At 37.0% G+C, this 13890-nt stretch overlaps 1 protein-coding gene across 7 annotated transcripts in view; it reads right to left on the reverse strand.

Moving 5' to 3' along the window:
• Positions 1 to 13890, reverse strand: part of CNOT4 (CCR4-NOT transcription complex subunit 4) — an 82687-nt gene that overhangs the window by 18126 nt on the left and 50671 nt on the right. For 2 of the 7 annotated variants that reach the window (XM_027662295.1, XM_027662259.1), the window contains exons 6-11: positions 13353 to 13478; positions 10372 to 10505; positions 5944 to 6099; positions 3292 to 3349; positions 2764 to 3013; positions 357 to 854 (exon numbers count right to left, since the gene is read on the reverse strand). In XM_027662295.1, coding sequence (XP_027518096.1) covers positions 357 to 854; positions 2764 to 3013; positions 3292 to 3349; positions 5944 to 6099; positions 10372 to 10505; positions 13353 to 13478 — 1222 coding nt within the window. The remainder of the gene's footprint in view (positions 1 to 356; positions 855 to 2763; positions 3014 to 3291; positions 3350 to 5943; positions 6100 to 10371; positions 10506 to 13352; positions 13479 to 13890) is intronic. The other 5 variants (XM_027662310.1, XM_027662286.1, XM_027662303.1 and 2 more) reach the window with 3 other exon arrangements.

Raw genomic sequence — 13890 nt, forward strand, 5'->3', positions numbered from 1 at the left:
TGTCAACAGGAAAGTCACAATGCGATTCCAGGGCCTATTCTTAAGGAAAGCCAGTCTGGCAAGACTGAAGAACCAAAATACCAATCTGCTTTGGCACAAAATTAAGCGGGCACAGAATACTCCACCTTCCTTATAAAGCTCAATATTACAAGGCTAAATATCCAGTTACCTTTTTTTTTTTTTAATGGAAAGGGTCTATTTTAAAACAATATTCTTCCCTCTGTTCATAAACCTAGAATGATCGTAAAGAGATATCACTCTACCGATTGTAGCTGGCTACACTCTTTTTCTGTCCTGGCTCAGAGAAGCTGAGAGCATGAATTAAGTCATATTTATGGCTGTCTCAATTCACCTACCTGATATAGGGATCCCTCCCAGACCTGTGCTGTGTTGTGGTGGGAGATTCAAGTCCAAGAAATTACTATTTGAGGTGGGATTTGCTGTGTGGTTCAAGTGCATGATGCTATTGCGTGGGAAGGCCATCCAAGGATAGCGAGCTGCTTGGCCTGGAAAACTGAAGGAGTTGTAAACTGCTCGATGTTGCTGAAACTGTGGGAACCTCTGTGGCATGACTGGAAAGGTGCTACTGAGAGAGTTGGCATTTGTGGGTGCAGCAGGATGCAGGAATCCAGAGCCTGGCCCTTTGGCAGTTGTAGTGTGTGGGGTAGGGTTCTGAAGAGATGTGGGCGAAAGGGAAGGTTGGTCTTGGACTGACAGTTCCTTCTCAATCAGGTCTGCTAAGGCTTTGCGGGTGATGTCAAAGGGGTCAAACCCTAAGTCGTCCTCTTGCTGTTTGGAGGAACCAAACCCAAAAGCTGCTTGCCAGTCTGTGGAGGAGGATACTGGTATAGTTTCTGTCAGAGAGGAAAGGAACAGGATTTAGAACAAGAATTAGTAACTATTTATCCATATAAAAATTTTAGTCTGTGTATCTGACTGTGGTCTGTTATCTTTCATTATACATTTCTTTATACATTCCCCAAAGACACCTTATTCATCAGCTTAGAATGCCATTTTCAGATCAAACTGTCATAGATTTCTACTAAAGGTAAAGTGTTAGAACTAGCAAATAGTATTTTTACTGCAGAAATGCTCTGTTCCTGAACTACAGAAAAACCTTATCAAATAGCTATTTTCAGTAATAAAACCAAATAGAAAGACACCAATATACACTCACTTAGAATCTTCTTTACACCCATATTAATTCATGAAAGTGTGAACAAGCAGAGTTTAAATAAGGTTGTTATTCAGTTAAGTATTTTGCTTTCAGTATGAAAGCTGAGCAAGAAAGGTGGGCAGGAGACGTTCCTCCTCAAAAGAAGGAATCTCTGAACAGTGGTTTAAAAAACCAAACCAAACCAAAACCAATCCACAAAAAATTCCCTACTCTCTATCATTATGAAGAAAACAAGCCAAATTCTTGAGCAGAGATATTGATAAAACAAAAAAAAGGAACTGCATTACAAGATATTGTTAAATATTTTGAGAGTGTTGCAAAAAAAAAAAGGGTTATCAGAAATTGCCTGCATTTTCAATTAATACTTCATTTCCTGATACTGTTAATTTTCTTACTCAGGTTCAGTGAATGTTGGGTCTACTTTCACAGTATTTTTCCTCAAAACTGTGGTCATGCAAGTTAAGTACAAGGGTAGTATCACTCGCAACATTAACTCCCTCTGCTGGTAGGGACCTGGTCTACTGCTTTAAGTAGGTTCAGTATCCTCTCTTAGAAAAGAAATTTACACTTCTATTTTTACTCTAAAATCCATGACAATAAAGAGTTGCTTGATCGACAAAAACTTGTCCTCTGCATCCTTATTTAAATAGCAACCATCATTTAATATTAATTATGATCTCTACTACCTGCAAATTGTCTCTCACTGCTACTTAATCCTCACAAAATTGGTACATAAAGTACTTTAGCAGCAAGTAATTCCCTTGGTAATAATATTGCTTACAAACAGATAATAAAAAAATAATATTGCTTACAAACAAATTATGACATCCAGAAGCAAGATAAACATCAAAAGATGACTAATCACTAAGTAAACCAACTCTGTCATAAGGTAACATTTACATTCTATTTTTTACTGATAATGTTTCATTTAATTTTCTAACAATTTCCTCAGATATATAATTTGTAAGCTCTTAAATACTGGTAACCATTCCCAAGACTATATAAATACACCTAAAACCATGTTTCATTCATATGATGTGGTATTTCATAGCAAAGTACCTGGAAAATACAGGTATTTTTCAGTTGATGCAATTAACCACATTTTTATCTTTTTTGAATTTATAGAATATCACTTCAGAAAGATAAAGATTAGGCACCTTGAGGTAACTACACAGGATACTAAAGAAAATTCTGAATTCTACAGAACAGCTTCTGGTATCAGAATTACAGATTACCAGACTGATATATACTGAAACCCTGTATTTTCTTAACTCTCAACAAAAACCTTTAACATTAAATACTAAAGCATACATGTCACATCCTATTATTTAGACAGGTGCGTTGCTAAAAAAAACTAAAATAAGCAGCCTAGTAATTTAGCCATACAGCCTGAAAGGTCTGTAAAGATTCTTTTAGAAGCAACCCTTAGGTCAGTGCAATTCACTTGTAGTTAAGTGGCAAATTTTAACCATTTGTGAAGGGTGAAAACACAGTATGGAGCAAGTCCCAGAGTTTTAGGTTCTGCACAGTTTTAAACCTCAGCTGCAAAAGCAAGCAATACCCAGCCATATAACCTGTGTACCTACCTGATGTGAAGAGGCTCTGTGGTTCTGGTGCTGTGGGCCAGTCACTTGAAGTCTGTGGAGAGCTGGGGAATGGAGGAAGCCCACTAGGGATGGGATTAGGGTGCCGGAAGTTGTCAGAGAAGAGTGACTGTGATTCTGTTACAGCCCCTTCAAAAGGAGACCGTGCACTGTGATTAGATGAACTGATGGGTATAACTGGATTGGGTTTTGTTAAACCAGGAGGTGGTGAAGGTGTGTCACTGTTTGTTATCTACAGGCAAGAGAGGAAGACAAGCAATTAGGATGAGTATTATATATAAAATATTCTTCACTAATTCAGATGAAAAATTTCCTCAAAGTTTTTGGCCACAATTAGGTTAGCTATATAGCTCAGCACAAGGTCAAACAAAAATCAATTTTGCAATTGTATTTTTAAATTTTGTTTAAAATTATGATATACTTCAGAAAGTACTTGGTTCTCCAGCTACAAATTGCACCAAGTCCTCAACCCCAATTGTTACTTTCACAGCATTTATCTTTATGTCTTACCTGCTGAGAGCTGTCACCATTTCCTATACTGAGGGAATCTGAAGGTTTATCGATAGGGCTGCAAAAGTGGGAGGGGAAAAAAGACAATAAGACACTCAAGTATTTAACGCTAATATCAACATTTGCTTTCACAGTCGAAGACAAGCCTTAAAACAAAAACACAGCAAAATTAATAAGTAGGAATTAAGAAGGAAAAGAGTCCACTTATTTTTTATGAGACTGCTTTTTTAATCATAAGCATTTCAATCATTTGTCATATACTGTAATACTTCTTTCCACCACTCTCCACTCTGCTTGTTGACAGCTTAAAGGAACAAAAGAAAAGTTCTGAACATGTTCATAGCAACTCTATGCCATACAAAAACCCAGGACTCTACTGCTGTGGCAGTTATTTTGTAATAGTCCGTTCCATCTATGATACTATTGGAGAAAAACTTGGGAAGATTTATTTTCCAAATATGCAAGTTTTCAGTTCCCATGCAAGTCCTAAATAAATCTGGGGAGAGATAAAACATTAAATTAACTAGTCCTGGTGACAACAGCCTTTAAGCTTTTGACTAGCAGAAATTAGTTCCAAGGTAAGAAAACTGAGTTTTGAGATGACAGAATGGAAAAGAGAACTTGCCCAAAGTAAAGAGAATATAAGATACAGGAGAAAACAACCTCAGAAAGCTATTCACTGCAGATTACCATGACTTGGTTGATATGGCACATCTCAGGATTCAAGATACTGACGGGTATCTGTGAATTGCTTTATTTATGCTAAATAGCACACTAATGAAATGGTATTAGTTCAAGTTCACACTAAAATCTTTGCTTTACAACTTCAAGGTACTCTCATTTTTATCTACCCATAAGAGATGATGCACAAGCATCAGGCTGTGCAGACCAATATGCAGATCCTATAAACAAGGACCAGAAGAACATTAATTTCAGTTCCATTAAGAGGCCACAACGGGATACAAGTCAAATTGCAGTCATGATGTGTTAGTACAAGACAAATATATGTAAGAATTTTTCTTAACTGGGTGCAGACTTCAGATTTTACATACATCTGGTTTTCCCCGTACTGCTGCGAAGTTCAGCTACTGCATACAGCCATATAGTAAGGCCAACAATTCATAAGATTGCTTCCCCTCATATTTGTTCCCCTCATCCCAAAATGACTAGCTGAAAGCCAGCAGAACTAACACTTCATTCTAAACAAACTGTGTAAGAGTAATCTACCCACAATTTTTTTTTGCGAAGAAGACTGATTGAGTCTACCTCTAACAGACAAATGAAGCTGGAGTATTTATGACTATAAAAGAAAAATCCAAAGAATATACTTGCAAACAAGCATTTCTCCAGTGAAGATTTACAAATACTTTCTATTCAGTGATCCAACAGCATGAATAAAGTTCTTCTATTTGAAACAAACTGCTGGTTGGTAATTTCTGAATAAAACAAAAACGTTTGCTGTAGACTCTTCATTACACAATAAATTCTGATGGTAGAGCTGATATTCCAGTCAAATTCTTTTCCTACACCTAGCAAAGTCACAATGCTGCAGTTTCAAAAGCTATGTGGTGAGACAACTTTTAATGACAATCTAAATGGTGGAAGTGTTTATTATACTTGAACCTGCCTAAGGAGTCTTTAGTTGCAAGACAGGCTTCCAGACCTCAGGAAACCTGCTACAATAATTTTACTTACAGTTAATACATTATTTTCAGGAATAAAAGAAGCTGTACATCACTGAGATGCAACCACAGGCTCTCTGATCACTCCTCAACGGAACTACCATTAAGCCTAACAAGAAGGTACCACTTTCAACAACACTCTCAATGTTAATGGATTGGTTCAACATTGATTTAAAATGAAGACTGGCTACCTAATCAGAAACACCATCCCTTGAAATATTAGGGTTTACCTTGTTGCTTTCCCATCCAACCTCTGAATGAGCCTAATCCGTATTACCTCAAGGGTCCATAAAAAACAAAATAGCACGACTACAGACTAAGACTGGAACTGCAAGTGCTGCTTAAGATGGAAGAGGACACTAGTTCTATTCAAGGAGGGCACCAAAGAAGAAAAAAATGTTGGCTGGCAGTAAGAGCTTACTGCAAGCAGATGAATTACTTCCTCTACACAAAGCAGCCTCAGTTGAATTTGCTGCCCTGTTGTTCTATAACTGAGTGGTAATTGGGGAACCCTTACCTCTGCAGTTGTGTTTCTGGAACACATCACTGGAAGGATATGACAGATATTCAGCCCTAACATTTAACTTCCCTCTACTGAAGCTTTTCTAAGTGACAAGCCTCCTGATGTACAGTGAATAGTGTGTTACTTTTGTGGAAGCTTCTGTATAGAAAAAAATGAAGGGGTCAGCTCTGATGGGACCATGCAGCTGTACAATCTGTTGAACCCCTAGTTATTCCATTCCACTCAGCCCTCACCTGCAACATCACTTACTAACTTCATTTTAGGGTTCTCCTGCACAACCTGCCAATCAGTCTTTTTGACATGGGCTATGCTAAGCACAGCTTTTTGTGACCTGATCAGGATTTGAATCCAGTCTCCAACCAGAGCGAGACTGAAGAATCATTCCCTCCACACCAATCAGTGAGAGAGAAAGCAAGCTATCTGAAGTATAAAAGGCAGCACAATTACCCGAAATCTGAGTCTGCACCATCTGGAGTGATGTGTTCTGGGTCTGTGCCATTTTCTAATATGGGAGGCGTTTTCCTGTGTTCCACTGTTAAACCGTTGGCTGATTTACTTGAACTCTGTAATGATGGCCAGGCATCTTTGTTATTATTGTTGGGTCTGGAAAAAGGCAAGAGTAAAATAAAAAAATAAAAAAAAAAAAAAAAGAGTTCAAGTTATGAAGAAAGTGTTTCAAAAATTGTAAACACTGGGGAAATAAATCCTTGTGCCAGACAATCTGTAAGAATAGATTTATCTGGATATTATTTCTCAGATTTTAAATTTAAAAAAAATAATTACTGGGATAGGTAGGGTACAGAGAAAACCAGAGGGAATTCTGCTTTCTTTGCTGAATAGGTAGCTGCTCTGCCAACATTGAAGTCCAAACTTGTCCATTTGGAGGAGAGGAAAAATATTAAAATAAAAATTAAAAAAAAGCCATCAACAGTTCAAGTGTCCAGACCTCTGCATACTTCATTTGGAATTACTTGCTTTAGCCCTGAAGTATTTTTAAGTTCTGTAAGTCACGAGCTAAATCTTTCTTTTTGGATACATTTTATATTCCAGGCCCTATCAAGCCTGGCCACAACAGATGAAGTTTATGTTTTACATCTACACAAGACCCCACAGCTTTCCTAACAGACCATGAGACCAGTCAGACCACCACAGTGTTCATTCATTCACTGTTCCCTTCATTTCCAGCTTAAAGCCATAATTACATTCTTTTTATAAAGTAAAAATAAAGTTCATTTCAGAGTGCACATCAGAACTGAAAGAAGTTCAAGAGAGGACTCCAAGCCCAAGTTTTGCTGAAAATTGTTATATTCCATACAAATTGAAGTAAGATGGAATATAATCCATAACTGAATGCATTCAAATATAGTGTTATCTGCTAACCCTGCAATTTTATTGTAAAAGATCTACTTTTGTGTTCTTAAGTTTTTATATTAACTTTAGCTTTTCATTTGCTTAATTAGGAGCTGGTTTTAGCGTCCAAGTGCTGTCTAAGGACAAAAAAAATTTTTATAACATATATGCCCCTCCTAATGCTGCCCTTCATTAGTATGTTCTTATTACATGGTCCAATATTTACTCCACATCTTTGGGTCAATTTAGTAATTTCACTATCAGAATCTGGAAAGTCATGTAGCTCCTTAGAGCAACATAACTGTTTCCTACTTCTATTCAGATAAAATTAGTAGTAGTAGCGACCCTCAAATCTCAGTAAGATTTGCTGTTCTGCGTCCATCTTTTCTTATATACCTATAAAATATGTACACAGATGAGAGCCTTGACCTGAGGTACAGATCTCATCTTGGCTTTGTACACATTTGGACCTTAGTTGATCAGATATAGAACATCAATGAAGGAAGACATCAGAAGCGCAATGTCAATAATTTAATATTCTCACCCATACAAAGGTGAGCTGTAATCTAGATATATCAAGAGTTTCAATCCATTAACAGATTTATTTTAAATATCCAAATTTAGGTCCAGTGCAGTGCATAAATGCATATAGCCATCTCTATACTAAAACTAACTTTAAAATGTCAGTTAGAAGTCAGTTTTGCATCCAAGGAGAAAGGCAAAGAAACAAATCTATTTATGTTTTGGTATGAGGTTTTGTGCATGTGGGTTTTTTTGTTTTGGTTAAGTTCAAAGCTACATGCCTCTGAAGGGCTGTTCTCTAAAAGACCAGCAGGTGCTTAACAAGTGCTTTGACTTGTGGCATAAGAAAGTTTTAATTTCAGTTCTTTAGGAAAATGTCATCAGGAAAATAAAAAAAGTTTGATCTGTTTTAAACGCAGAATATATCTACAATTGAAAGAGAACACAGTCACTATGATTATCACATGACATATCAAGAGAAGCGTAGACAAAGTGGCACTGGGTGATTTCAACAGTTGCCTTTAGCAGAAAGAAAAGGTCTGCAAACAGGACCTTTCAAAATAGAAAATGACTGCAGAAAAACTTATCAGCATTTAAGAAGCTGTTTTCCACTACTGTATATTTCTAATTAAACATCTGCTACTTAGAACTCAATTTCTGTTCAATTCCAGAATGAATCAAATCCTGTACCCCAGAAACATAAGAACAACCACAGATTTGTCAGAGACTCTGACAAACTGCCAGAAATATTAATATCATACCAACGAATCAAACAAAAACAAGAACCCAGTAGGGTAGAAAGCTGTGAAAGAGAACAACCAGCTCAAAAGCTACATTTTGTACTGATGGGATGGGACTTGAAGAAACATGTCAAAATCCCAGCTGCAAGAAATTCACTTTGCAACCCTAAACGTGGTGTCTAGCCATTATCAAAGAACAGAGTCCATGTTGTGATGATGCTGCTCAGTGACAAGAGAAATTAACTCCAGACCACTTGATGCCTTTAGAGTAACATGCCATTTTTTCCCTAAATGCTAAATGTTAGCACCACAGACTGGCCAAGTTCCAACTCTTAAGCCTTTGGAGAGCAATTAGAAGTTTGCTTCAGCTCCAGATAGAGCATTCTTCCCTTGATGGTATAATTTGTTTTGCTGGGATCTAATGAGGTTTCATATTAAAATTATTTCAGACTTTGAGCATAAAATAATCAATACCCAAATGCAAGAACTAGTGTATTTGCTTTATTTGCTGCACTTTACCTTCCAAGTCACAACAGAACCAGTGTCCAAGAAATACGAAGTGGCATTGTCCTTAAGAAAAAAGATCCAACTGGAAGTCCTGACCACTTGCAATCAAAGAGCATATGACACTTCCTTCAGAATTTAAAGATGATATTCCCAGCACACCATCTAGGATACCAGTTCTCAGAACTTATTCAAGCTCCACTGGTAACATTTTAGATCCAATACCCATTTTCTTACTTAGGCTGCTGTGCACTGGCAAACTAGTGTCTGAAAAAATCAGCAGTGAATAAACTGCTACACAGCATAAACTCTGATTACAAGGCCAAGGTGCCTATCAGGTGCAATCTGACTTTCTCATTCTACTCTGCCCATCTCCTTTGATTTTCATCTCCATAAAAACAGTACAAGAAGGAGTAGAGGAAATTGTCAACAGTTTTTATTTCTTTGCCTTAAATATGACATTTGAATGAATAATTAAGGTCTAGTGATCTTAGACTTTCATTTATCTTTGTGTGACTAGATCCTCATATGGACAGAAATCTTTTCATAACTTACTGAACAAACTACTTCAATGGAACATGATATTACCAAGCCATAATAAGTGATATCTGCAATTAAAACATAGTGAAAAAATACATGGACTGCACTACAAATCATGACGTATAAAACAAATGAAGACTACAAGGTGTCCCAGTTATGAAAGTACAGACTGCGTTCATAACAACACCATACCAAGAAAGAAGACATCTGGTCTTTCACAAATATTATGCACTTTTGCAAATAGAGAACACAAGATCTTTTTTCAGAATGAGATTATCTTTTTCTGAACTACTGATCCAAATGCACACAGCAGAAACACATCTTCCCTAAGGAAGCCTCACACTGACTTTATATTAGAACAAAGTGGTGCACATGTTCTGGTTCCAGCCAGGACAGAGTTAATGTTTGCAGTAGCCAGGAGGGGGCATGGTCAGGACCTGGAGATTATTTTATACCACCTCATTTTCCAGAGATAGGGATGGAGTCCCTTCTGGGTCACATTGCATGGCAGGAGTGGTCAAGTACTCTTGGGGTTTTCTGCAGGGTGAGCAATCACTTGTGAATTGTTTGCCTCTTTCTTAAGACAAGACAGTCTTAAGCTCTGCCAGGGAAGGTTTAGGTTGGATATTAGGAAGACATTTTTTACAGAGAGAGCAATCAGACATTGGAATGGGCTACCCAGGGAGGTGGTGGCTTCACCATCCCTGGAGGTTTTTGAGATGAGACTGGATGTGGCACTTAGTGCCATGGTCTAGTAACCACGGTGGTGTTGGATCAAGGGTTGGACTTGATGATCTTGAAGGTCTCTTCCAACCCGGTTGATTCTATGATTGTACCCTCTCATCAGTATTGTTGCTGTTACTGTTGGTTGTCTTATTTCATTGCTGTTTCCAGCAAATTGTTCTCATCTCAACCTGTGATCTTCACCTTTTCTGCCTCCAGTTCTCCTCTCCAGCCTGCCAAAGGGGAGGGGGCAGGAGGACAGGGGGAAGTGAGAGTGGTGCATGGGTTTGGAGTAGTTTCAGTGGGAACACTAAACTGGAGAATACCATTCCTAAACCACAATATGTCCCTCTACAAAGAAAATCTGTATCAGAGTTTATCACATAATAGGTACTAAAAAGAGCGGGCAACTTAGGAGATGCAATAGGAATACGAAAGTTTTCTTTCAAATAACCAGAAAGCAAGCATAGCCAGTTAGTCCATCATCAGTACTTACGCATCATACCTCTGCAGTGCTGTCACTTTGTTCTTGTTCTTGTCAACTGTACCCGTAGATAACTGGAGAAAGTTGGGGTTTAGTTTGTATAATTCTTGCAGTAGTTTCTGTTCATATTCCTGGTGCTTACCCGCCTAGGAAAATAGAAACTCACAATTAATAAATACTGGTTTAATATATGGTTTTATAGTTATAATATTTTTATATATAATATACATATATACATCCCAAAGCTTAATAATTTAGCTTTCACAACTCAACAGATCACTCCTGTCAAACTCAAAACAGTGCTTCTCATTCTCAGCACAGATGTGATCTCGACAAATCTAAAGTTTGCCTAGAAATCACTCGGATGTACCTACCAATTTATAATTTCTGAGACTTCTAAAGAAGAAAAATAGCTACAACCTTATAAGAACTTGATACTCAGTTCTAATTAAGAGCTTCACAATATATCTTAAAATTCACAAACAGCTATATCTCCAAGGCAGTCTGCATTTGATATATCAACCCTACCAAGCTTTTCAGAGGATGGGAAGGAATGAAGAGTTCTCTTAAACCAGAATTTCTTCCAAAACAGAATGAATTTTTTTATCAGTTTAATAAAACAGCTGAGGTGGTCTGAGTGTTAACTATGATATGACAAACAGTATATTCTAAGCAATAACTAATAAATCATTCTTTTTAATAACTGAAAAATTGAATTATTCTTTGAATCAATTGAGAACAGTTTCTTGCTTTCAGAAATTGAGGAGGTCCAATCCAACTCTAGAATATTAGAATTTGGCAAGGAAGAGAGTATTTTTCAGTCTACCTTGCAGATTACATTCTGGGGCTAAATATATAAAACAAAACCAGGAAGATCTATGCCCACATTTAAAGTGACATCTGAAACAAATTCAAGATGAGCATTCATGTTTTTTGTAGGTTATGACACTCAAACCTAGGAATTATTACTTGCAAGTTAAGTATTGTTATGAGTTCAATCAATGCAAAATAGAACAGTGAAAGTGAAGTTGTCAACAGCTTTTATCTACAGTTTCCAGATACTAAAAGATGTCCTTTAGCAAAGGAAACAAGTGCCAAGATTTATGGTCAGGTTTTCTGAATTTTAAGTCTGACACATGCAAGTTATTATCTATCATTTCTTCAGTTTTGATTTCAAAGTTCTCACACTACTGGTACACCTAATATTTATCATTTTTTGCATTACTTAATTGCCTTTATAAACGTGTCAGGTAACACATGAAGGGAGAGGCAGTCTAAACCATACTAGCCCTCTACTGATCTGTGAACTGGCTGTTACAGCTCAAAGAAGAGATACTGAGGTTACTGCGAACACATCTGTGAAATTGTTAGTTGATTATGCACTAGCCACAAAAAATGTACTGGGCATCATTAGAAAGGTAATTTAAAATAAAAAACCAAAACAAAATGGAAAAGAGCACATACCACACTACATATAAAACACTGAGGACTAAAAAATTAAATTTTGTTTCCCCCACATCGTGCATCTGAGCTCTGCATCTCAAGGAGGACACAGAAGATACAGAGAAGGGTCACAGAAATTACTGTAGAAATGGAGGAACTGTTTGACAAAAGTTTACAAACCCCGAGACTGATTTGGAGAGAAAGTTGAGGGAAATAAGATCAAGTTTTGCCACATCACAAAGGCAATGAATCAAGTGAATAAGGGCTTTTGCTTTCAGTAAGTATTCAAGGTTAATATTAAGGGAAACTTGACAAAACTAACTGGACAGCAGTTTAACACGGGCAAAAGAAGGCACTTTACAAAACAGCTGGTGAACTGGGGCTTGCTGCCACAAAAGTCTATAGGGTTGACAGTATCAGGTTCAAAGTGGATTAAACAAATTCATGTCTGACAGCTCTATAAAAAACTAAAAAGCCTAGACAGGAAAACACCCTCAGTCATGTATAACATAACAGGTCTAGGTGGTGGGAGAAATACAGGGAAACAAACAGGGAAGGTGGCCTAATTTGCAACTTGTCCTTGAATTTTACCTTCTATTGCAATTGTCTGCAACAAAATATATACCATAGGGACTATTCATCTGAACTGGTAAGGTAGTTTTTTAATTTATGAAAATGTAGCTGAAGTCCTCATAAATAACTGCTAGGTGTTTAACAGATATGAACATTCTTCCTTGTTCTCTGGCTTACATCAGCCTAACACATCAAATAAATTCTACTAGAACAACATTTAGGCTGGCACTAGGGGTGGGAACTCCCTGCTTCATGGACAGACCATGTGCAAAAATTACAGCACAAATGCAAGGCTGGCAAGCTTGAGACTGAGTTTAAAAGCTTTACCACAGAAAGATGGAGGCAGACCCAAAAGGCCTCAGAATGCACTGCTTTTGAGACAGTAAATCTATCCATTTACTCGGTTCCCTACCCCAGACAATAAGCATTTTGATGTTGTGATAATAAAAAGAATCCCAGTATCATTATTTAGATGTTATTATAGTTACCCCTCAATGTTTCATATGGTTTCTATACACTTCACAGAGTAAAAAGGACACCCAAATTCAGAGAGCGTGGTCCATCACAGTACAAGAGTCAATCCATTGTAACTGTTCACACACACAAATGCTACAGCAAAACCCAGATCTGCACTGACTTCTTTCACAAAGATCTGAAATAACATGTTACCTTGTACTGGAGTGAAAAAGGGCAAGTAGCTAACACAAGGTTACTCGAATTCTTGGCTAAGATTTTTATCTCCACCTTTTTGCCTCATGAATACTCACCGCACTTTTCAGACTTTAAAAGCAACATGCAACGAAAAAATTTAACTAACTGCTCTCTTCCAATATCCAGCTGGTTAATCACCTTTTGGATTTCAAAATTAATTTCTGCCATAACATTCAGCAAATGGTTACACTACACATATTAGATTAAACCATTGATAGTAAGACATACATGCCATGTTTCATGTGTTTCCCATTCATTAGACTTACCTGCATTTCTTCTTTTGTGAAACTGGCTGCTTCATCGCCTAGTTCATGTAGATACATGCAGTCTGGTTTTGGACACTGCATATTTTTTAGAAAATAACTGCAATATTTTGTTGTACCTAACGATGCCTAAAGGAAAAAAAATCATTACTTAAATACTGGAGGTTAAGAATGCCTTTTACCATGTAAATTAAAAAAAAGCTGTATTCCAAAAAAAAAAAAAAATTTGTCACCCCAAGATTTGGAATTCCATCTTAATGTATTTTTTGACAGAGATGGAATAAGAAGTCCATTTGTAAGAAATCTATATACTTGAGGATTAGATAACTAGTATGCATTTTTATTTTCATCCAATCTAAATAAATGCCAAAATAAGAGCTCAGTAAGTATTTCCATTCATAATCATAAGGAGATAAGTAGCAGGGTCAGGAAATTAATATTAACTGGATTTTCTATAGTCACCAATTTGGCCAAGTCAGCCTGAATACCTGTTTACATAGACACCAACAGGACAAAACTTTGATTTCCCAGGGAGTTTTTG

Source organism: Corapipo altera, unplaced genomic scaffold (genome assembly GCF_003945725.1).
Source record: "Corapipo altera isolate COAL_440 unplaced genomic scaffold, ASM394572v1 1, whole genome shotgun sequence".
Taxonomy (NCBI): domain Eukaryota; kingdom Metazoa; phylum Chordata; class Aves; order Passeriformes; family Pipridae; genus Corapipo; species Corapipo altera.